We start from the raw sequence: 26,017 nt of genomic DNA, 5'->3' as shown, positions 1-26,017 counted from the left end.
AACCTAAAGTGGAAACAAGTCAGCCTAAATCCTTTTGTAAAAACCAAAATAAATGAAATATAATTTGTTCAAATGGGCTACTTAACTTTGGCATATTAAACTACTGAGTTAATGCGTTATAGCTATTATATTTATTGTTTAGGCAGACTTTTAGTTAAAGAGGTGTTTTAAGATTTGGACTGTGATAGCCTAAATATGATAAATATCTATGCTAGATATTTAAAATAAAACTTTCTTGGTTAACATACAATTATAGAACAGCTTACTTTTTGCTAGTACAATGTCTAGTCCTACATATGATATAAAATTATAGTCACGTGTCACTTAACGACGGGGATATGTTCTGAGAAGTGGATCATTAGGCGATTTTGTCATTGTGTGAACATCGTAGAGTGTACTTACACAATCCTAAGTGGTATAGCCTACCACACACCAAGATTATGGTCTAATCTTATGGCACTCCTGTTGTATACGCAGTCCACTGTTGACTGAAATGTCGTTATGGGGTGCATGACTGTATACAAGATATGCTCCAGTCCTTGTTAATGCTCCTGTATTCCATTAGGGGAGTTGGGATCAAGAGATGTATATACAGTTGGTTGATTTTCTATTATTGTAAAGAAATACTCATTTTTTACTTCAACTTATTGTGTATTTGTGAAATGTTTAAAGCTGAAAAATATTAAATGAGTTTGTCAGTATTTGCAAGGAAGAGATTAAAATCCAATCTTCTTCAAAGTTTAGACTTTGTAGAATTGAGCCAAATTAACAATGCTATGGTCCTTTCTCCTAGGGACTGTACATTTAAATAATTTTTGTGAGTATGACCGATATTTGGAGTACAAAGACTTCTTGGCAGTTATGTTGAATGGTCCTTATCCCACAGATTGTTTCTGTGATATAGTGTGTAGATGTAGGTTGAATATTGTATTTTTCCTACAGGAGATTTAAAGGCACAACTACTAAGTGAAGAATCAATTACACTTCAGGCTGAAGAACTGGAGAGTATTTCACAAGTGGCTGAAAATGATGTGACATTAACTGCCAATAAAGGCAAAATAGAGGTATCGTAAGCCTTTCATGAGGGAAAGCTAAAACCATCTTGTTGTAGTTCTTGTGTAAGATCAAGATAAGATGACGTGAAAAATATATGCAGTATAATATGGTTGGTTTGTTGTTCTTTTTTTTTGATTCAGTTTTATTACAAGTGTTCTTTAAATTTTTAAAAACATTTTTATCAGTATATAATAAACATAAAGAAGAGTTTATAAAACAAACTTACAGTGAGTTATCACAACTTGATATACCTGTGCACACCCCAGTTCAAAAAGAGCATTGCCAACAGCCCAGAAACCATTTTTTTGTCCTCCTGAACATTACTACTTCCTGTCTGACCTTAACACTATTAATTTTGCCTGTTTTTGAACTTTATGTACAAGAAATCATGTAGCATGTATTCTTTTTTGTTTTATTTTTTTCACTTATGTTTGCTAGATGCAACTATGTTAAGTATAATAGAAGCTTATTTTCATTATTATATAGAATTCTCTTATATGAATGTTCTGCAGTTGATATATCCATTCTACTGTTGATGGGCATTTGGGGTCTATCTTATGTCAATATAACACTTAAAATATTGCAGCTTTATAATAAGTCTTGATATCTAGTAGAAGAAGTCTTCCCCTCTTATTTTTCTTTAAAGGTATCTTGGCTAATCTTGGTTCTTTGCATTTCCATATATATTTTAAAATCAGATTGTCACCTTCCACAAACTAACCAACAGCAACCAACTGTTAATCTGTAGAACAGTAAAATTGACATCTTTATAATATTGAATCTTCTAATGCATGAAAATTATACATACTTCCACTTAGGTTTTAATTTCTCTCTGTATTTTATGATTTTTTTGCACTGAGATTTTTGCACATCTTTTGTTAGATTTCTTCCTAAGTTGTTGAAATGGTATTTTAATATTATCTTTCTTAACTTCATTTTCCCTTTGTTGTGGCTAAACAGAAAAACATGTTTTTTTTATATCCAACAACTGTGCTAAATTTACAATTAACTCTAATAATTATCTGTAAATTCTTTGGATTTTTCTATATATTCAATTAGTATCATCTGAGAATAATAATAGTTTTATTCTTTTCTAATTTTTATACCTTCGTTTGCTTCACAGGCCTTACTTGACTGCATCTCAGAACAGTGTTGAATAGAAGTGATGATATTGTGTTTCTCTGACTCAGAGGGAAAGCTTTTCAGTATTTTATCTTTAAATTTGATATATGCTGTAGGTTCTTACTTATCATCAGATTTTAAAAATTCCCTTTTAATATTTGTTTGCTAGTTTTTTGTTTTTAACTTGTAAGGAGATTGAATCTTGTCAATCTTGTCAAAAAGACAAATGATTTTTTGCATTTATCAAGGTAAACATGAGCTTTCTCTTCTTTTGGTAACGTGGCGAATTATGTTAAATGGTATTTGAATATTAAACCATTCTTCTATACTTGGAATAAACCTCACTTGGGTCATGATACATTATCCTTTTTATAGATCATTGGACTCGGTTTGCTAATAGTTTATTTAGAATTTTGCCCCTGTATTCGTGAGTGAGATGAATGCCCTTGCTTACAATGTTCTTGCTTGGTTTTGGTATCGAGGTTTTGCTGGTCTCATTTTTTCTGTTTTCCGAAACAGTTTTTGTAATATTGGTACTATTTTTCTTTAGATTTTGGTAGAATGTGTTGGTGAAATCATCTGAGTCTGGAATTTTCTTTATCTAATACTTTTTAACTGCAGATTCAATTTCTTTAATAGTTATAGGACTATTCTGATATTTAAAATTTTTTGTGTCAGTTTTAGTAAATTGTAGTTTTCTAGGAATTGTAATTTTTCACTTAAACTTGAAGATACATCACTATACTGTTGACTATAATATCCTCTTGTGATTGTTTAATATGTTAGGCTCTTAAAGGATGTCTTCTTTGTTATTTCTAATATTGGCTATATTGCCTCTCTCTTTTTCTTGGTCAGTCTTACCAGGTATTTCTCAGTTTTATTAATTTATGAATTTTACTTATTCTGTGTTTTCTATTTCATATTTTTTTATCTTTATTTCCTTCCTTCTACTCTCTATGGACTTAATTTGTTGTTTTTCTAACTTCTTGAGATGATGCTTAGTTTAATTTTTCTGCCTTTCTGCTTTTCTTATATAAGCATCTGATGGTATAAATTTCCCTGAAAGCAGAGATTTTGTTGCATACCATACTTTTTTTTTTTCATCTCATGTTTTGATATGTCGTATTTTCATTATCATTTCTTTCAGTGTATTTTCAAATTTCTCTGGCTCATTAGTTTTTGGGAGTGTATTGCTTAGTTTCCAAATATTTGGGGATTTTCAAAATTTTTAAATATTGATTCTAGGCTAGTTGCACTGTAGTCAGAGAATTTTTGGTGTTAGTCTTTAGAAATTTGTTGAGACATGGTATGTATCATCACTCAGCATTTGTTCAGTTTTTGAAAATGTTTTCTATGCACGTGAAAGGAGTGCATATCGTGTGATTGTTGGTTGCTCTCTTCTGTATATCCCCTTTAGGTGCAATTTTAAAAATCATGATCCTCAAACTGTTTTCTTAAAATTATTGTGCTTGTTCTTTCAGTTCTTTAAGTATTAAGCTCTCACACTATGATTGTGGATTTGTCTATTACTCATTATGAGTTTGTCAATATTTGCTTTAAAAATTTCAAAGCTATATTTTTAGGTACATACAAATTAAAATTCTCTTTTTTTGGTGAATTGAACCTTTTAACATTGTGCATAGCTCTCTTTGAAGTTATGCTTTATGCCTTAAGTCTGGTCTGATAGTATCATAGTTAACACCAGCTTTCTTTAGTTAGTGTTTTCATGTTATATCTTTTTCTATTATTTTACTTTTAACCTTTCTGTATCTTTATATTTTAGATGTGTCTCTTATAAGAACATAGAGTTGGATTTTATTTTTTCAACCAGTCTCACAATGTTTCTTTCCACTTATATTTAATGGAATTACCAATATGTGGGGATTTGAATCTGCTCTTTATTCACTTTATGTTTGTTTCACCTAGACTTTGTTCTTTTTCTTTTTTGCATTCTTTTGGATTATTTAAGTATTTTATATTAGTCCAATTTTCTCCCTCTATTAATTTGGTAATTATATATTCTTTTCATGTCATTTTAGTGATTAGTCAAGAAATGATAACCTGTCTCTTTTGCTTACTAATGTTTAATGAAAGTGGGTTTTTTTTATGTTTTTGCCTCTTACTTGACATTACAAGGATCATAAAACATTCAGTTTACTCCACTCCGCTCTTGTAAGCTACTATTGTTTTATATTTTAATTCTCTCTCTATTTAAACCTCATAACACATGACGATGATGATGGTGATTACTGTTATTACATACAGCCAATCTACATCTCTGACCTTCCATCTGAGATTAATTTTCTTTTACTTGAAGAATACCCTTACAATTTCTTTTAGTAAGGGTCTGCTGGGTAATGAGTTCTCTGTTTTTTGTTTCACTAAAAATATCTTTATTTCACCTTCATTCTTTTTTTTTTTTTTTGTGAGGAGGACCAGCCCTGAGCTAACATCCAATGCCAATCCTCCTCTTTTTTGCTGAGGAAGGCTGGCCCTGGGCTAACATCCGTGCCCATCTTCCTCTACTTTATATGGGACGCCACCACAGCATGGCTCAACAAGCGGTGTGTTGGTGCGCGCCCAGGATCCGAACCAGTGAACCCCGGGCCGCCGCAGTGGATCGCGCACACTTAACCACTTGCGCCACCGGGCTGGCCCCTCACCTTCATTCTTGAAGTATATTTTTGTTTGGTATAGAATTCCAGGTTAGAAACAACTTTTAGCAATTTGAGCATATTATTTCACATCATTTTATTTTAAAAATTTGCTGTCAATCTTATTGATAACTTCATTAAAGATAATCTATCTTATTATCTCTGACTGCTTTAAAATTTTTTTCTTTGGTTTTTTTTACATTTTACTGTGATGTGTTTAGGTGCCTTCTGTTTTATCCTGCTTGTCATTGGTAGGCCTTCTTAAATCTTGGATTGTTGACTTTCACAAGTTTTAGAAAATTCTCGACCAGTACCTCTTCAAATATAGCTTTTTTTTTTTTGATGAGGAAGATTGGCCCTAAGCTAACATCTGTTGCCAATCCTCCTCTTTTTGCTTGAGGAAGAATGTCACTGAGCTAACATCTGTGCCCATCTTCCTCTATTTTGTATGTGGAATGCTACCACAGCATGGCTTGATGAGTGGTGTGTAGATTCACGCCAGGGATCTGAACCTGCGAACCCCACGCTGCCAAAGTGGAGTGCACAAACTTAACCACTATGCCACCAGTCCGGCCCCCAAATATAACTTTTGTTCCATTTCCTCTCCTCTTTTCTTCTGAGAGTTTAAAGTTTGTTAGACTTGCTCAGGGTATCTCTTTTTTCTTTATGTTCTTTCTGTTCTGTTTTGTATTTTCCATATGTTCTCTTTCATGGTTCATTCTGGATATTTTCTTTGGACTTCTCTTCCAAATCTGATTCTTTTTTCTGTTGTGTCTAATTTGTTAAACTCATCCTTTGGGTTCTTAATTTGTTACTGTATTTTTCAATTATGGAAGTTACATTTAGTTTTTCCTTTATAATTTCTAGTCCTCTGCTAGGGTTGTCAATGTTGTCTTTTATTTCCTTAAATATGTTTTAGATGTTTATGTTTTAGATTTTAGATTTAGATGTGTTTTGGGTTCTGATGACTTCATTTTCTGTATCTCTCCATAGGTCTGTTTCTTTGGGATTTGGGCCACGTTATCTTGGAATATCAAGTGTCATTCATTGATTGAGAGGTGGACTTTTACAGGAAAAGTTGTTGAAATAATTTGAGGCCACGGGAGATGTTATCTTCCAGACAAGATTTATGTTTGCTTTTGACAGGGAATGAGGAACACTAGCAATCTCAGATAACTTTAATACAGGTACTGGGATTGAGCTGATTGGAGCTGGGCCTCAGTCCTTATGAGGGCCAGTCTACTGTTGGTTTACTTTTACTCCTAGGGTGTAGCCCTTTGTGATCTTATCCTAAAGCATGGATGTTGACCATGGTCACCCCCTGCCCTCTCATCACTGGCAAACTCTGTACTGAGTTTTTATACCCTTAATCCCATAAGAACAGCTTTGCTTAGCTTCTGTTTGAAGTCTTAATCAGCTGCCTCTTCTTAAAATAGCAGATCCCCTAGTGAAAAGCATCCTTGTTACTGGGCTCTCTTCTCTGGGATCTGTCTTCTCTTAGCTTTTGGCCCCATAGTTTTTTACTCCTTTTTTAGCTCTCCAGTGCCTTCTAAGAGATGCCTTTGGATACACTGTTCTGTTCTGATTGCTCTCAGCAAGAGTTGGTTTGCATTACTTAGTTTACTATTACTGGAGGCAGAAGTCTTAACTTGCATTTTTTTAAATATTAAATAGGTTTATGTTTCTTTGCTGTTGGTTCCGTTTCAGTTTTTTACCCATGGTTCCTATTTATGTCTTGCTTATAAATAATTCTAACAGGTGAGTGAAATTACCAAGAATTATACTTGAAATCACAATGGCTCAATGGCTTTTCAATCACAATATCTTAATTTTTTGGTTTTAAATTATTATCTGATTCAGTTTTAGCATTTCTTGAACTCTTGAAGATTTTTTTGTTTTTAACAGTTGATAATCTGATTTTGTAAGTAACCCAGTACTCTACAGCTAAAGTTGATAATAGCTGTCTTTTTTCATTAGGATACTTAACTGGTATATGATTAATTTCTTGCTGCTGTTAAATCTCATGTAGCACTTATAAATAAATTTACCACAGTTCCATGTTAGTTTAATCTTTATCTGATGTAAATTTTCACATTGCTAGGACACTTTCTTCATGAACAGCAAACCTCAAAGATACAAAGGCAAGCTACTTGATGATGGTGATTCTGTACTTAGGATAAGCACCATTGCTTCAGCCATTGCAAACGCATCAGTGAGTACTGATCCTTCCCAGCTTGCTGCTATGATCAAGGCACTTGCAAATAAAACCAGAGAGAAGACTTTTCAGGAAGATGATAAACAAAAGGACTATTCCATTGTGTCTCATTTCTTACTTAATGATTTAGAAAAAAGTAATGGATCCAGCGCATTTGATGTGGAGAAATACCTTAAAAAAACAGAAGTTAGTAGATATGAAGGTGGACAGGAAAACTTTTCAAGAGCTGATGTGTCTGATGTTTGCGATTTATCTTTGCCAAAAGAATGGACTACACAAGACATCCATACAGTGAACTTAGGTACTATTAATATAAGTGTAGGGGAACCAGAAGAAAATACAGCAGCTATTTTTTCTGGTGAAAATGGAGAAAGCGAGAACCAGAAATCATTTAGAACAATAAACTCTTCAAATTCGATTCTTACAAATCTGAGAGAGAGGGACAGCACAATAGTTGATGTGAAGACATATTCCATTGACAACAAATTACCAGATGTTTGTAACAGTGAAAAAGCTACCTCGGCGTGCACTCCAACATCTAGTAGTTATTCATTAGTAAGGAACCCCAGAATAGCATCCCTTTGGCTGTCAGAAGAGTGTGAAGAAATAGAAAGTAATAGAGAAAATCAGAGGCAAAATGAGTATGTTAGTGAAACAAGCAACAGTGAAAAGCATGTAACTTTTGAAAAACATTTCATAATCTCACCTAAAAATATTGGTAAGTATCAGACTAATGGATCACATTTATAGAATTACAGAGTGGTTTTCTCTTTTTCTGTTCTCATTAGAAAATATACCTTTCTCATAGATTTGAAAAATCCCTCTCCTGGGCATGGTGGACATGGCTCAGAGGATGACCAGGATAGCTTCAGACCTTCGACTTCTCCACTGAGTCATTCTTCTCCCAGTGAAATTTCTGGAACAAGTTTATCAGGGTAGGTGGTTAACTTTTTTTGTTTTAAATGATAAAAATACATGCTCAGTATAGAAAAATTGGGAAAAAATATAAAGAAGAAAATTAATCATCTATAGGTTCATCTCTCAAAGGTAACCATTATAAAATATTTAGTGCATTTGTTTGAAGCCATTTTTCTGTGCAAATTTTTATACTCTGTTTTTTTCACTTGTTATCATAATTTTCTCTATTTAAAAGAAAATTATTAATATTACAGACTGCATAATGAATCTGTCATGGTTTATTTGAGGATTCTGGTGAATACTTACTGTATTTTATTATTTTTTGTCTTTTTCATGATATCGAGATGAACAACTTTAATTATAAAATTTTTTTCGTATTTTGACTGATTTCCTTAGGATAGATATCTAGAAGTGAAATTACCAGATCGGGAGTAAGACTATTTTAAGGCTTTCTATATTAGCAAATTATTTTCTAAAAGGGTCTTAGAGACTTGCACTCTTGCCGTCAGTGATGATGAGAGTGTCCATCTCACTGTTGTCTTTTTTTTTTTTTTTGTGAGGAGATGAGCCCTGTGCGTTAGCCAGGATCTGCCAATCCTCCTCTTTTTTTTTTTTTTTTTTTTTGCTGAGGAAGACTGGCTCTGGGCTAACATCCATGCCCATTTTCCTCTGCTTTATACGGGACACCGCCACAGCATGGCCTGCCAAGCAGTGCGTCGGTGCGCGCCCGGGATCTGAACTGGCGAACCCCGGGCCACCGCAGCAGAGGGTGTCCACTTAACCGCTTGGCGGGCTGGCCCCCATCTCACTGTTTTCTTATTAGAATTTTAAATAACTTATATTTTTGGATTGTTTTTATCTTATAATATTAATTTACATTTTTAATACTAATGAGATTGGTGAATGCTTTTTCAAGGGTTAGAATAAGAATCCTAATATTTTACAGGTTTTAACCCAAGCTGTAAGCTAACTTGACCTTCAAGTTATAAGAACTTTTTTTTTTTTTTTTTTTTTTTTGCTGAGGAAGACCGGCCCTGGGCTAACATCCGTGCCCCTCTTCTACTTTATACGGGACACCGCCACAGCATGGATTGCCAAGCAGTGCATTGGTGTGTGCCTGGGATCCGAATTGGCGAACCCTGGGCCACTGCAGTGGAGCACGCGCACTTAACTGCTTGCGCCACCGGGCTGGCCCCTATAAGAACTATTTAAAATTTAATTTTTCAAAAAGGCCATAAATTAACATTGTTCAAAAATTATATACATATATAGGTGTATGTGTATATATAATTTTTGAACAGTATAAATGTATTGCTTTGTCAAATGTACATGTATATTTGTGTATAGATGTGCATCTGTGTATTTCCGTCCATTATGCTGTTCCTCATCTGCCTAGTTCCCCAGTCCCTTCACCAGGGAACCTCTGTTACTGGTTTCTTAGGTATTCTTCTAGAGTTTCTTTATACATGTATAAGCAAATATGAGCCAGCCCTCCCTGGTGGTCTAGTGGTTAAGATTTGGTGCTCTTACTGCTGCAGACTGGGTTTGCTTCCTGGTCAGGGAACCACACCACCTGTCCGTCATTTGTCATACAATGGTGGCTGTGTGTTGCTGTGATGCTGAAAGCTATGCCACCAGTATTTCAAATACCAGCAGGGTCACCCTTGGTCGACCGGTTTCAGTGGAGCTTCCAGACAAAGACAGACTAAGAAGAAGGACCTGGCCACCTACTTCCAAAAAAATTGTCTATGAAAACCCTATGGACTTTGTCGAAAGTTCCGAGGGGCCGGGGTGAGACGAGGAGGCGCAAGAGGAGGCTCTTTCCCCACTGCGTTGAGCGGGTCTGAGGCTCGGTGACGCCGCCGGGGGGACCTGCGCCCCAGGGCCGGGACAGGACCGCCGCTCCCGGCCCCGCTCCGCCCCGGAGTCGGATGGCGGCGGCCGCGCGGAGGAAGCCGGCTCAGTATGACCTTTGGAGACGTTGCCATGTACTTCTCCTGAGACAAATGGAGGCTCCTTGATGAAGCTCAGAGGCACTTGTACCTCGATGTGATGCTGGAGAACTTGGCACTCATATCCTCGCTGGGTTGCAGCTGCGGAGCAGAGGACATAGAGGCCATCTTTCAACAAAGCATTTTGTAGGTGTGTCACCAGCCACGACTCCTACTATAGCTTTGTCTTCTCCAAAGACTCACCCCTGTGAGACGGGTGGTCCAGTCTTGTGAGACATTTTCCACTTGGCTGAGCAGTTGGGAACACAACACAGCCTGAAACTGTTGAAGTGTGGCGCCTGTGTGAAGCGATTTTATTTCAGTGCAAACTTGCAACAGCACCAGGAGCAGCACATGGGAGAGAAACCCTTCAGAAGCAGCATGGACAGGGACTCGTTTGTAAAGAGCTGCAGATTCCATATGTCAGGGAACCCCTTTCCCTGGGGGGAGGTTGAGGAGGACTTCTCGCCAGCATTGGACATCTCCAACAACAGGCCACTCACACCAGGGAGAAGCCAAAGGAACTCGCCCAGTGCGAGGCCACTTTACCAAGCAGAAGTCATTACACCTGGGGAGAATACAATAAAGCCTTCAGCCCTAAAGGCACGCTTATTCAATTCCAGGATATTCACAGTGGAAGACAGTGTTTTGTGTGCCATGAGTGTGGGAGAACATTCAGGTACAAATCCTCATTTGTTGTGCACCAGAGAGTCCACACAGGTGAAAGGCTTCAGGTGTGTCAAGAATGTGGCAAATCTTTTAGGCAAAGCTCAACCCTGAATCAGCATCGAAGAATTCATGCTGGGACAAGGCTGTGCAAATGCAGCAAATGTGGAAAATCCTTAAGCCACCAATCTGTCCTCATTCATCCCCAGAGAGGGCACAGTGGAGAAAACAGCTGTCTGTGCAGTGATTGTGCAAAATCTTTTAGCCGTAGGTTGGTGTTCATTCAACACAGGAGAGTTCAAATTGGAGGGAGGCCTTATAAATGTAGTGACTGTGTGAAATCTTTTACCTCTAGCCCTGCCCTCAATTATCATCGGAGATCTCACAAAGGAGATAGGCCTTATGAGTGCGGTGAGTGTGGAAAATATTTTTTCTCTAGGTCTGTCCTCTGTTATCATCAGAGACTTCATTCTGGAAAAAGGCCTCACAAGTGCAGTGAATGTGGGAAATGTTTTATCTTTAGTTCCCAACTCCATTATCATCAGAGAGTTCACAGTGGGGAAAGGCCTTTTGAGTGTAGTGAATGTGGGAAGTCCTTTACTCGAAGAAATCACCTCATTATACACCTAAGAGTTCACTCAGGAGAAAGGCCTTATGAGAGCACTGAATATGGGAAATCTTTTACATGTACCTCCACCCTCCAGTTTCATCAGCGAGGTCACCTTGGAGAAACAACTTATAAGTATAGTGACTGTGCAAAATCTTGTACCTCTAGCTCTGCCCTCAGTTATCATTGGAGATCTCACACAGGAGAAAGACCCTATGAGTGCACTAAATGTAGGAAATCCTTTAAGGATAGAAGCCAATTCAATCAACACCAGAGAGCTCACACTGGAGAACGGCCTTATGTGTGCACAGAATGTGGGAAATCCTTTATTCAAAGAAATTGTCTCATTTCACACCAGAGAGTTCACACAGGAGAAAGACCTTACAAATGCAAGAAATGTAGGAAGTCTTTTACCTCTAGCTCCAGCCTTCGTTATCATCAGAGTACTCACACAGGAGAAAGACCTTATAAATGCAGCGAATGTGGGAAATCTTTTACCATGAGCTCTGTCCTCCGTTATCATCAGAGGATTCATAGTGGAGAAAGGCCTTATGAGTGCAGTGAATGTGGGAAATGTTTTATCTTTAGCTCCCAACTGCATTATCATCAGAGAGTTCACACTAGAGAAAAGCCTTACAAGTGTAGTGAATGTGGGAAATCTTTTAAGAATAGTTGGAAGTTCATTATACACCACAGAGTTCACACTGGAGAAAGGCCTTATGTGTGCAGTGAATGTGGGAAGTCCTTTACCCAAGGAAATCTCCTCACTATACATCTAAGAGTTCATTCTGGAGAAAGGCCTTATGAGTGCAGTGAATGTGGGAAGTCCTTTACTCAAAGAAGTCACCTTACTATACATCTAAGAGTTCATTCTGGAGAAAGACCTTATGAGTGCAGTGAATGTGGGAAATCCTTTATCCAAAAAAAGAACCTCATTTTACATCAGAGAGGTCACAGAGGAGAAAGGCCTTATGAGTGCAATGAATGTGGGAAATCTTTTATCCAAAGAAAGAACCTCATTTTACATCAGAGAGGTCACAGAGGAGAAAGGCCTTATGAGTGCAATGAATGTGGGAAATCTTTTACCTCTAGCTCAGGCTTCCATTATCATAACAGAGTTCACACAGGAGAAAGGCCTTATGAGTGCAATGAATGTGGGAAATCTTTCACCTCTAGCTCGGGCCTGTATTATCATTACAGAGTTCACTCAGGAGAAAGACCTTTTGAGTGCAGTGAATGTGGGAAGTCTTTTACTTCTAGCTCGGGTCTCCGTTACCATCAGCGAGTTCACACAGGAGAAAGGCCTTATGAGTGCAGTGAATGTGGGAAATCTTTTACCTCTAGCTCGGGCCTCCGTTACCATCAGAGAGTTCACACAGGAGAAAGGCCTTATGAGTGCACCGAATGTGGGAAATCTTTCACCTCTATCTCGGGCCTCTGTTATCATCACAAAGTTCACTCAGGAGAAAGGCCTTATGAGTAATACAAATGTGGAAATCATTTATCACTAGTCCTAGACTCCATTGTCATCAGAGAGGTGACATAGAGAAAGGTCTTGTGAGAGCAGTGAACATGGGAAATCTTTTATGGGAAAATTTACCTTCAACATCAGAGAGTTCAAATTAGAGAAAGACATAGATGTGCAAGGGATGTGCAATTCCCTGGTTTGGTGTAAGGACACCAGAGGAAACTGAGAAGCCATTTGTCTGAATTGAATCTCATACATCTGGACATGCACAGTGGGGAGTGTCCCCGTAACTTATGGGAAGCATGTGTGGTATGTTGCCTTTTCCAGGCTGTCTAGGACTCTTGCCACATTTATGTCACTGCTGATTTCTGCAGCCAAAGCCCTTTCACCTCTACCACCTGGCAGGTCCACAGTGTGCATCAGTTACCACCCCAGTATGCTCAGGAAAGCTGACCTCTGTTTTCTCGTGTATTGGAGCAGATTAGGAATAAGCTGAGCCCTTAGGTCAGCTTTCTGTCCTTGACTACGTTGGACATGGACCTGTGTCAGTATTGACTCGGGGTATTATATGGGTTTGGCTGGCAGCTTTTCACAAAGAACGACATTTTCCAGGACATTTTGGCCTCACGTGATACTTGTGGTGAGTTTTTCCAGCTTCCTAGTCATGAACTGGAGAATTGCCTTGTATTGTACAATAATGAAGGCATTACTGTTTAAGTTCTCTTTTAATCTTGGGTGTTCTATCACTGTGTGGGGTAGTTTATAAACAGATTTGGGCTCTACAAGCATGAAGGGAAAACACTTTTTAAGGGTCCCAAACTTTCTGTGCCTGAGGAGAGACAGTATGATGACAGAAAATAATATTAGGCAGTTTTCACTAAATTTGTGAATTGCCACCCATAGCCTCCTAGGAAAGACTGCAGGGCTTTCTGGTCCTCATTTGAGACCTAGATACCATGTGTTTCCAGAGTCTCAGTGATGACCTTGAGGAGACGGCTGGTATGAGAATTTCAAGTGCATCTGAGAGCACCATGAATTTTTTCCTTCCTCACAGGAGGTTTCACAGGAGACAACAGCACTGTGGAGGGGATATCTTCCCCAGATCTACAAATAGCCATGTGCCCTATGTCCACAGTTCAATGGGTGAGGGTCACTGGTTGTAAGACCATTGGGTCCAGGGGAAACCACAGTTGATAGAGAAACACTGGCTTAACAGGGAGTGGAAGAGACTGCAGCCAGCTAGATGGAATTTGCCTCTTCTAGAAGTGCGTCCAGAAATGGTTCTGTGACAGTGACTGTGCAGGCTCAGTTTGTACACAAATCTCAGCACCGCCAGTCATGTTTATCTTGTGTAGCTGATGTCATTGTCATAAAAAATAAATGCTTTTGGGGCCGGCCCAGTGGCACAAGCGGTTAAGTGCACGTGCTCCGCTGCGGCGGCCTGGGGTTTGCTGGTTTGGATCCTGGGCGTGCACCGACACATCGCTTGTCAAGCGATGCTGTGGCGGTGTCCCGTATAAAGTGGAGGAAGATAGGCACGGATGTTAGCCCAGGGCCAGTCTTCCTCAGCAAAAAGAGGAGGATTGGCAGATGTTAGCTCAGGGCTGATCTTCCTCATAAAAAATAAAATAAAAAAAATAAAAACTTGTGTAGATTTCTGTAGCCTCTCAGTATTGTTTACCTCAGGGCCATTACTGCACAGGCAGGAAAGAACAATGGGGATCCATAGTCCATGGATGTGGCTCTTGTGACCCAGGCAGCATTCCTGTTGACTCAGGTGGACATCTCCTTCATTGCTCCCCATATTTGTTGTCACTGAGGGAAGAATGACCCCCTGGGGGCATGAGGAGACAAATGGTGGAGCCAATAAAGGGTTGCCAAATCTATTTTCCAAAAAGAGTGGGACATACAGTTTTTTTTTCCTCTTGAACCAATTTTTAAAGCGTTATTAAGGTATAATTTACATGTACTAAACTACGTGTATGTAAAGTGTACAATTTTATAACTTGACATGTATGAACTTCTGAAACTATCATTATAGTCCTGAGAATGACCTTACCTGTCTTGGTATATTTGCCTCACATCCCATCATCATCTCTCCTTGCCCTTCTGACCTATCCAGGTAACCATTCATTTACTTTCCTTTACAAAGATACCTTTGCATTTTCTTGAATTTGTATGAGTGGAAGCATAAGCTGTTTAGTGTATTGTTTTTCTTTTTACTGATTTCCTTAATGTTTCATAATTAGACATTTACCAATGATATATGAGTAGATCATCCTTTTTTCCTGAGTAATAGTCTTATCTTTGGATATGCCACTGTTCATCTTTTTATGGTCATGTAGCTTATTTCTAAATTTTAACTATTCAAAATAAAGCTGTTGCAAAAAAAAAAAAAAAAAAAAAAAACCCTATGAATGGCATCGGAGCATTGTCTGATATAGCAACAGAAGATGAGAGGATGGCGCCAAAAGACCGGGCAGGGTTCTACTCTGCTGTATACTGGGTTGCTGGGAGTTGGAATTGACTCAGTGGGACTAACAACAATGGAAAAGCAAATACGAATATATATTCTTATTTTTACATCCCTTTCTACACTTAACATAGGGTTCTTTACGCACTTCTTACGTTTTGCCATATAAAGTTATTTATCACAGCTTCATCTATATTATAGTCACTTTGGACATGTGCAAATATATCTATAGTTCCCAGAAATCAGATTGTTGGGTCAATGAGTACATTCATCGTGGCTTAATGACAGGGATATGTTCTGAGAAATGCATTGTTAGGTGATTTCATCAGTGTGTGAACATCATAAAGTACACTTACACAAACCTAGATGGTATAGCCTACTACACACCTAGACGATGTGGTCCTAATTTTATGGACCCCCATCGTATATGCGGTCCATCATTGACTGAAATGTTGTTATGTGGCACAAGACTGTATATGCATTCATGTTCATATTTATATTAGTACAACCTCTCCATAGAGGTTGTATTAATTTAATTTTCCACCAACAATTTAGGAGAGAGCCTGTTTTCCCACAGCTTCACCAACAGACTGTTTATCAAACTTTTTGTTTGTTGACAATCTGATAGGTGAAAAAAATAATATTTCAATATAACTTCATATCTTTTGAGTGATGATGAGCATCTTTTCCTCTGTATGTCCTTTTCTATCAAGTGTCTATTCATGTTTGTTGTCCATTTTTCTCATGAATTGTTAGTCTTTTTTGTCTCCATTTCTAGGAGCCCTTGATGTATTAGGGAGAATAAGTAGCCTTTTATTTGTGATATGAGTTATAATTATTAGTCGTTAGAATTTTTTCAACTTTTTTTTTGCCATACAGAAAGTTAATTTTATTAAATTTATGATTTTTTTCTTTTATGGCTTTATGAAAGATCTTTTATGTGTTTCTCTATTGAAAGATTTTATTTATTTATTTTTTTGCTGAGGAAGATTTGCCCTGAGCTAAAACCCATGCCAATCCTCCTCTAGTTTTTAGTATGTGGGCCGCCAGCACAGCATGGCTGCTAACAAGAGTGTATGTAGGTTGAGGCCCGGGAACCGAACCCAGGCTGCTGAAGTAGAGAGCGCTGAACTTTACCACTAGGCCACTGGGGCTGGCCTTGAAAAATTTTAATATACAGAAAAATTTACCTAACCAGTGAAATTATCAAAAATGTTCAATATTTTGAAAAAATTGATATTATATTTGATTTCACAGTTTCCTGTTAAATGTTTCCCAATGTACCATTGACGTTTTGCATATTCATTTGAAATGGTATGGGTAAGTTAGAGCTAAATATCAATGGAGAGCTTAATTCTTTCCTATTTCAATGACTCCTTCTAGATACCTCATTTTGAAACACTTTTTCATATACATAGCCACCTCTTAACAGTTAAGTTCATATTTTAAAGGACAAGTCATCCAGCCCAACCAAATTTGAAGATCATCTGACTATGATGTGTCATCATTGATGTCATCCAGTGATTTTTCTCCTTCCTCTCCCCACTAATATTTGTCTATAAAATTATCTAAGTGTTTATTTTTGTACTGTTAAATATGCTTCTACTTCTGACACTTGTTTTGACGGCTTTTAAATGATGTTCTTTGATTCCCAGCTGTGTTAGTTTCCCATGGCTGCCGTAACAAGTACCACAAACTGAGTGGCTTAAAACAACAGAAATCTATTGTCTCGTAACCTGTAGGCTAGAAGTCCAGTGCCGTGTTCTCTCTGAAGCTTTTAGGGGAGGGTCCTTCCTTGCGTCTTCCAACTTTTGGTAGCCCTAGATGTTCATTGGCTTGTAGATGCATTTCTGTAATCACATGGCTGTTTACTACCTGTATCTGTGTCCAGATTTCTCTCTTATAAGGACACCATTCACATTGAATTATGGGCCCAGCCTACTCCACTGTGACCTCATCTTAACTAATTGCATTTGCAATAACCCCATTTCCAAATAAGGTCACTTTCTCAGGTATAGAGGGTTAGGACTTCAGCATATCTTTTTTGGGAACACAATTCAACCTGTAACACCATCTATTACCAATGAGACAATTACTGAACTTATTCTCATGTTCTTTCTCTTTTCACTTTGTTTTTTAGTTATGTAATTTCTATGTTGGCATTTCATTTACATTTTGATTTATCACTGTACCCTACACTTGTTTAGTTTTTGTTCTACAGTTAAATATATTCATTTCTTGCCATCAGGTATTTCCCCTCTTGGTTGACTGAAGTGTGTCCTGTAGTGGTTTGCTCAGAGAAGCACTGAGGGAGCAACATTCCCTAGGCTTTTTATGTTCAGAAGTTGGTCTGTGGCATTTGTAATTGAAGGACAGCACGACTGTTAAAAATCTTTGGCTTACACTTTCTTAAGCTGCTTTTAGGGATTGCTTTACTGTCTCTAATGAATATAGGAGGGAAATCTGAGGCTACCCTAATTCTTTTTGCCTCAAATTTGATTGATCTTTTTGTAAGTTTATGCTGAAGATACTCTATCTTTCAAGTCTAATAATTTTATTAGGCTATATCTCTATGTTGAGTCTTCATGATTATTTTGTCCTGTCACACAGTACACTCTTTCAGTAGGAGGATTCAAGTAATCTTTTATTTAAGAAAGTTTTTTTGAGTTATTGGTTAAAATATTCATCCTGCTCCCTCCCCCTACTGCCCCCAGGAACACTAGTGATGCATATGTGGATCTGTTTTTCTTGACTTCTGCATTCATTTTCTCTTTAATCCTTCAAGAACTTTTTATTTTGGAATAATTATAGATTCACAAGAAGTTGCGAAGACAGTATAGATAGGTTCCGTGTACCCTTCACCCAGTTTCCCCCAGTGGTTGCATTTTACGTAATTATAGCATGGTATTACAACCGAGAACTTGTCATGGGTGCAAAGTGTGGGCAGAATTTTCTGTCATTTTATCCTAGGTGTGAATTTGTGTAACCATCTCCACAATCACAGATACAGAACTTTTCCATCATCACAATCGATCTGCCTCTTTCGTAATTTGTTTCATTTGATTTGCATTTCACATTTCTGAAATCTGGATTCCTTACAGTGTTTTTTGCAATATCTCTTTCCCCCTGTGTACTTCCCAATTTCATCTTGTTTTCTTTGGTTTTGATATTTTTTAATTGTATATGAAGGCTTTTAATAAAAACTATAAGTACTCTTATTATTATTATTATAAAACTTACCTTATTATGATTTTTTTCCTTTACACTGCCTTTTACTGCATGATCAGAGACAAAATGCTGGGCTGGATATCTCTCACTCTTGGACTCATCTGTTTTTTCTTGTGCTCCTGAGGAAATGTACTTATTCATTAAGTTTAGGAAACACACCTTTTTGGGGGGGGTGATACTAAACTTTTTCATGGACTTGGCATACGCTCAGATATTTTGAATGTGAGGGCATCATGTTTACCTTTCTAAAGTGACCATGGAATTGATACTCTTACCCACCGTGGGTAAGCTAGCTAAGCACCTGCACCCTCACCTCTCAGCTTGGGGCAAAACAATGGAACTTAATGAGAAAAGGCCAATTTATAAGAGAGTAAGTGTACTTTGAACTAAAATTGCTGAGGAAGATGAAATGAGAGTGATGTTGTGTTGCTGAGTTGCTTAAAAAAAAGTACATTTTTTTGCTGCCATCGTCTGCAAAGCAAATAGTAGTTGAGATCTCTTCCTCAGAATCTGGTATGTAGATTAATCTGTGAATCCTTTCAGGGGCACAGTTTAGCCTACTAGCAAGCTTACTGTCAGGTTTTGGCCTACTCCTAAACCAATTTTAGGATTTCACAGTATGCATTGTATTATATTTTTATTGATGCATAATTAACATACAATAAAATGCAAAGATCTTATAGGTTTCATTCAGTAAGTTTTTGACACTTATGTACACCTATTTAAAAACCACCCCCTAAAATATATAGAATGTTTACATCATCCCATTAACAATCCCTTGCCTTTTTCCAATCAATTCTCCTTCTCCTTTCTCCCACCCCTACTCTGGTGCCCACTTTCTGATTTGTATCACCAACTAGTTTTATCTGTTCTTGCATTTCATGTGAATGGAATCATATAGCACATTTTTTGTGTGTCGAGCCTTTTCTACTTAACATGTTTTTGAGATTCATCTGTTGTTGCAGTAGATGTATCAGTAGCTCATTGTGTTTATTGCTGCATAGTACTCCATTGCATGAATATACCACATTCTGTTTATCCATTCTCCTGTTGCATAATATGTGTTTTTTCTAAGCGTAATTTCTGGCTCCATTTTTATGTTCCTACTATTGCTTTCTCTCTCCTTTTTGCCTCATCAGCTTCAAATGAATGGGTTTAGGCGATTTTCTTGGATTATGATAACCTCTGTATACACAGTTCTTTCTTCAACTGAGGAAAGTTTTATTTTCTATTACCTTTGATTACTGCTTGTGTTCCCCTTATTCCCTCCTTCTTTTGAGTATGCTGGTTGCCCATTACTTGATCCTCCCTTCTCTGGTCATTTGTGAACATTTTCTCTTTCCTAAGTTTCATTTCTTTGTGTATTTACTCTGTATTGTGGGATAGCTATTCAAATGTTTATCCTCTGCATCTCTGATTTTCTGTAGCATCAACTATGCTTTTCATTGCTGCCAACGTAGACTCTAATTTTGTATTCATTTATTTTTATTGAAATCCTCTTTATACTTTTTTATCGTGGTAAAATGGGTTTGATATTTTTGTGCTACCCTTTTTCTGGTTTCTGCCAGCTCATATTCCATTAAGTTTTTTTATATTCCTGGTGAAATGTTGGTCATAATTTTTATCTGTTCAGTGACAACATTTTTTTGGTGAGTGCACTTTATCTGATAAGTTTTGCTCTTATTAGCATTCCTGCTAGCTGGTCTTATAGCTTCTGACTTAGTTTCCAGCAAGTCCATAGAGCTGATTTAGAGCTTCTAATTCCAGAACTGTCTTTGAGTCTCTGTGTGGCTGGCACCTTGGCAATTTTTGGATTCCTTTGAAGTCTGACATCGTGACTGAAATTTCTCTCCTTTTATTTCCGTGTGTGCTTGCAGTTCACTTCTCATTGCTTGAGATAATACAACCTAGATGTGTTTGTTGCTTTCAGCCAAAGGAGATAAGACTAATATAACACATCACCCCAGCAGCCCAGAACTTTTTCCGTGCTGTGTCGTGGTATCTGTGTGAGTATGTACGCATGTGTGTGTGCATGTGCATAGAGGAACCCGGGTAGGTGCTTGTTATACGGTAGCTAAAGTAGGCCTGGAGCAATTTGGTTAATATTTTGTCTCCATTGGTTAGAAATTCACTAACTAGTATTTTGTCAATACTGTCTTGATTTGGAACTTCTGAAAATCCAGAAATCGAAATAGGATTTTCTCTCTGTGTTCATTGCCCAGCTGAGTATTCTGAACTTTGTGCAAAAAAAGATGGGGTAAAATTCACTCAAATTAAGGGCTGAATTGAAACTAAATGGCAGAGCATTCAGTAGGTGCAGCAACTGTTTCCAGAGATGCTGTGACAAAATTTCCTATCCAGTGTGACTTTGCCACTTTTCCTCCAGAGGTGCCTTCTCTCTCCTTGAATCAGGTTGGACTGACCCTGTGACGGGTGTTGACTAACAGAATATGGAGCGTGTATTAAATAGATGTGGGATCTTGCTATTTATTGCTTTCTAGTTTTTTTTTACTTAATATATTATGAATATCTTTCTGAGTCAAAGGATAATATTCAACAGCATGATTTAAAATGTCTGCGTAGTATTTTATTGTGTGTTTGTGCCATAATTTCCATAACCTAATTCTTCCTGTATGACATTTAAGATTCCCTACTTTATTATCGATAGTAATATATGATGATATATCCTTTTAGCAAAGTCTTTATAGTTAGCATTAATTTTTTTCTTAGGATTAGTTCCTAGATGTAGAGTGTCTGAGTCAAGGGGCTTTTGATATGCATTACTTAATTGCTCAACCAAAAGTTGTGCCACTTTATATTCCTATCAGCATGAACAGTATGACTGTTCCCATTTCTTTGCACTTATCTACATGATTCTTTTTTCATCTTTGCTCTTTGAAGGCAGGAAATTTTGAATACTCTGCTCATTGCTCTATATCAAGTATTCAGTAAATTTTTGTTGAATGAGTAGCTAACATTGTTATGTGACTGTATATAGAATTTATTAATGAAAATGCCACAACATTTTTCTTTTACAGTAGCTTACCAGATACTTCATTCAATAGGAATATAATTTACAGTTTTAGATAATTAAGGGTAAAAAAAATTGAATCCATGGTTGAGTTATTCTATATGGCACCTAGAGCAGAGACTGTAGATTAACAAGATTGTAGACAAGGTGGAATGGCTTTTTGTTAGTGTAGATAATGTTGAGTAAAGGATTGGACAACTCTAGTCATGAAGTGTTCTCTCTTTCAGGTGTGCTTTGGAGTCTTTTGGTTCAGCAGCTCATCATCAGAAGCCCCCCTGTGAGAGTGAGTTGTCTCAGTTGATGTGTCCACAGGCTGGTGTGAGCAGGCTGACTTACGTGTCTGAACAAGAGAGTACTTGTCCCACCACGGCCTCAGATCATGGCCTTGAGGACCACAAGGTGAGCAGTACTTTTTTATTTCTTTGGTAAGGCTTCTGGCTCTAAAGTGTTATTGATAATAGGACTCAGCCTGAAGTTCAGGTCTGTATAGTTTCTGTTGCTATTTTGCCTTTAAAATAAATGTGTGTGTTTATGTGTTTTGGTTAAACAACTACTCATCCTGTGTAGGCACTAGAAGTACAAATATTTTAGTATCTGCCCTCAAAAAGCTGTCAGCCTAGTGCAGGACAAGCAAGACACACGGTGTAATGAAATGCACTTTGATAGATCTATGCTGTGGGGATTCAGAAGGAGGTAACTAAAAACCTGACTGGGGGGTGGCAAGGGTTCAGCAAAGGTTTATGGAAGGGATAGGTAATGTGTTGAAGCCATATTTTGCAGGACTGCTTGGAATTAGGCAGGGACAAACAGACAAACAAATGGGAGAAGGCATGGAATTGTAAAATACACACTGCATTTGAGAGACTCCATGAAGTTTGGAATGGAATGGCTGCCGTGCATCCATGTACATGAGGAAAGGAGGACAGGCCAAACCTTGAAGAGTCCAGGATGGAAAATTTGGGAGTTTGAAGGCTCTTAAGCAGGACACTGACATAGTCCGTGTTGATGTTTGAAAAGCTCATTGCAGGGCTGGCCCAGTGGTGTAGTGGTTAAGTCCGCCCGCTCCGCTCCAGTGGCTTGGGGTTTGGAGGTTCGGATCCCAGGTGCGGACCTATGCACCGCTTATCAAGCCGTGCTATGGCAGGCATCCAACATATAAAGTAGAGGAAGATAGGCACGGATTTAGTCTAGGGCCAGTCTTCCTCAGCGAGAAAAAAAGAAAAACTTATTGCAGTAGTAGTCGGGCAGAGGCATTGAGGGGGGACAAGATTAGAATCAGGAAGATTTGACACAAGGCTACTCTAGGCAGTCAGGTGAGAGACAATGTGGGCTTGGACTAAGGTAGTGGCAGTAGGGTGGGAGAGAAGCAGGTAGATCTGAGAGATTTATGTGGGAGAAGCTAGAATTTTATTATCTGTGTGTGTGTTTCGTAAATGTGACAGTACTCAGTGTTTTTAATAAGCTGAATATGACTGTTGTGAGTGTGCAATAGAGGCCTTCTCCACTCACCTATTACTAAATATATCCACCAAAGTTACTAAACATAGGGTATCATGTTGGACAAATCAGTATACCCATTTCATTGAAAGCTGTCTTTTTGATGATGCTGTTACATGTTGGGTCTCTATGTTCTTAGCGTAGTGGTTAAGAGCTGAATTGTGGAGTCAGATGGCCTTTCCTTTGCTACTTTCTGATACAGATTATAACGTCCCCAAGCCTATTTCTTCATCTGTAAGGAAAGACAGTGATGTGAGGGCAGGGCTTGGCACCAAGAAGTCACCACTGAATACATACTGGCTATTATTTATATTTATTTAATGATTCGTTGCTTGATGATGACGACTGATAAATAATCTTGTATTTGTTTATCAGTGTCTTTGTTTCTAAAGCTTTGGTCCAGCAGAAATTTCCAAACCAAGTACCAAGAATAATCAGTGAGGGTCAAGTGTGTCTTGTGTGTAAATTCCAGCTGATCTGCCCTGCAGAGCTGTAAATGTCACCCCTATGGTTATGCCTTATACAGAAATGACTATATGAACATTGCCTAGGGCTATTACTTCATACTTAGGAAAACAGAATCACATAAGTTTAGATACTGGAAAAGACTTAGTGCTCGTAAAAATTAGCATCTTCTAGCGTAACAGCGGTATAAACTAATAACGGAGGTGAGGGAGCCTGTGAGCTGGCTTTGCGTTGGTTCCTAAGCTCACGTTGATATCATTGGAAAGCTTGCTCATCCCCCACTCCTTTGTTATTAATTTGCTTAAATTTTTATTGTACAGTTTACAGGAAAAATCCCTTAAATTTGCACAAAATTACCTGTCTCTGGTCCTTTATCTATGTAAATTTTTCAGAGATGTAATTCGTGTATACCTCCTTTTCAGTCTCCTCATAATTATTTCTATAAAACAGTGAATGCCAATTTTCTAACTTTTAATCATGTATTTCACAGCTATAAAACTACTGTGTAAGCCAACTTTTTTTTCATTGTTAATGTCATGTAGATCTCTTTATTATATTATTTGAGATTATATCAACATGGTTACAATTTGTAATATTCAGTTTATCTGTGGATTATTTCTAAACATTTTTTGTCACAGAGTGATATCACCAGTGAGTTGAGCACCACAATTATTCAGACCAGTCCAATTCTATCAGAGGAACAGACTGTGGAAAAGTTGAGAGAAAAAGGTCCATTTCAAAGTAGAAAAAAAAGAGCATTATCATATGTTATCCAGAAAAACTCGGACACAGAGCAAGTGACTGAAACTACTTCTCTGAGTAGCAAACCTGAAAATGTAAAACCTAACTTTAGACTGAGTAAAGATCTTTCCTTCAAAAGTGGAGATCTATCGGAAACCAATGTGGTAGGTTTGACCTCAAACCCCAGTGAACTGGACCAGATCAGCATGACTCTACTGAGCAAGTCAGGTCTCAGCCACCCAGCTGTGTCGGTGATGCCACGCCTCCCTGCCTCATGCCAGGCATCTGTGAACGAAGGGGAAAGAGGAACTTCTGAAGATATATCAACTGCCGACGGTGCATTAAGTGGCCAAGTTCCTCATTACATGGCCTCTGGAAACCAGTGTGCTCCTATTCCCAGCATAGTGGCTTGTGGTTCTGTTCCTGAGATGCAGAATGTGCCCACTGCAGTTCCTACACTCTTGACTCGACATTCTTTTATCACAGCTCCCTTTGCCCAGCAGTATTTGGGAACACTACCTTCAGCTGGAAATATTGCTTTGCCTCAGTGCCATGCTGACAATGCCACAGTCTGTGGATTCTCAGGAAATTATCCTTATCCTGCTGTCGCAGGAGAGCATGTTCAGAACTCTGTGGCTGTGGGCATTTGTCTAGGACAAAATATTGGCCCTGGATTGATGGGTACCTCTTCTCTTTGTAACCCATATTCTAATTCCTTAAATCAGAATCTTCTAACTACAGCAAAACCTTTTCCTGTGCAATCTGTTGGTGCAAATCGTGGAACTGAACCATGGGATTCAGGAGTGATGTCAGGATTTGGTAAGATGTCTTTTCTCTGTTACTACTTATTGTTATTTAAAAATTGCGTTTTCTCAAATGAGACCATAAAACTAGTTTGTTTCAAGGAGATACTGATTGGCCTAAATGTCTTGAAAGTTTTTTTCTTTGTCCTGAATTTGGAACAAAGACCATAACGTATTTCTGTGCAAGGGTCCCTGAAGTGGCCTTAGAAAAACATGAAAACTTATACAGGTGAAACTCCTGATGCCTTTGTTTCCTGTCTCTCTCTCATGCTCTGCACTTGGACTTCTGTTGTTCTTTCAATTAGGAAACGTCCAGTTTAGAGTTGCCTCCCTGAAGGAGTGAGTCTCCTTGCAGCTTGTAAGCCTTTTGAGAGGTAACTGTTGTGGTAGTGAGAGGCAGCACCCTTCCGCTCTTGTCTGTGGTGGCTGCGCTGCCCCCTGTTCCCTTGCTGGCAGTCACTCTGCTGAGCAGAGCTGGACGCTGTACTTTTCCTGACATAGCGCACATGGCCACTGGAGTGCTGTCTTCTTCTCTGCCCTCTTTTTCTTCTTCTTTTTTTTTTTGTGAGGAAGATCAGTCCTGAGCTAACATCCGTGCGAATCCTCCTCTTTTTGCTGAGGAAGACCGGCTCTGAGCTAATATCTATTGCCCATCCTCCTCCTTTTTTTCCCTTTTTCTCCCCAAAGCCCCAGTAGATAGTTGTACGTCATAGTTGCACAAACTGTGTGGGACGCGACCTCAGCATGGCCGGAGAAGCGGTGCGTCGGTGCGCCCCCGGGATCCGAACCCAGGCCGCCAGTAGCGGAGCGCGCACACTTAACCGCTAAGCCACGGGGCCGGCCCCCTCTTTTTCTTCTGAAGGAAATTTCAGAGTAACTGCAGAAGGATTATCAAGATTGGTTGTAGTAGTAAAAATTCAAGTTAGAGCCTCTTGTTTATTAGGTTAGGTAGTGGCTTATATTTGTGAGAGAAAAAAAGAAGAGATTACTAATAGGTAGTAACATCTAAGAGTTGATTAGCTGTAAATTGTGAGTTTGGTCAATTTTAATTGTTCTTCTTCATGGGCTGGATGCAGCAGGAA

At 38.3% G+C, this 26,017-nt stretch overlaps 2 protein-coding genes across 13 annotated transcripts in view; both read left to right on the top strand.

The window, feature by feature from the left end:
• Positions 1 to 26,017, top strand: part of LOC101394358 (nucleoporin SEH1) — a 164,090-nt gene that overhangs the window by 88,987 nt on the left and 49,086 nt on the right. For all 12 annotated transcript variants that reach the window (XR_015554247.1, XM_087438931.1, XM_087438928.1 and 9 more), the window contains 5 exons: positions 943 to 1,064; positions 6,934 to 7,765; positions 7,856 to 7,982; positions 21,657 to 21,828; positions 24,030 to 24,951. Coding sequence is in view for 11 of the 12 variants with exons in the window: in XM_087438931.1 (XP_087295057.1) it covers positions 943 to 1,064; positions 6,934 to 7,765; positions 7,856 to 7,982; positions 21,657 to 21,828; positions 24,030 to 24,951 (2,175 nt within the window). In the remaining variant the exon portion in view is untranslated. The remainder of the gene's footprint in view (positions 1 to 942; positions 1,065 to 6,933; positions 7,766 to 7,855; positions 7,983 to 21,656; positions 21,829 to 24,029; positions 24,952 to 26,017) is intronic.
• On the top strand, positions 9,916 to 14,503 carry LOC147915251 (uncharacterized). The gene is given in 3 exon segments (XM_087438937.1): positions 9,916 to 10,093; positions 10,096 to 10,419; positions 10,422 to 14,503. Coding segments are annotated over 3 exon segments (2,778 nt in total). The 5' UTR covers positions 9,916 to 9,930; the 3' UTR covers positions 12,713 to 14,503.

This window comes from Ceratotherium simum, chromosome 14, assembly GCF_057802395.1.
Source record: "Ceratotherium simum simum isolate JZ-2026a chromosome 14, ASM5780239v1, whole genome shotgun sequence".
In the NCBI taxonomy this organism is placed as follows: Eukaryota; Metazoa; Chordata; class Mammalia; order Perissodactyla; family Rhinocerotidae; genus Ceratotherium; species Ceratotherium simum.
This window is presented reverse-complemented; position numbering and strand designations above follow the sequence as displayed.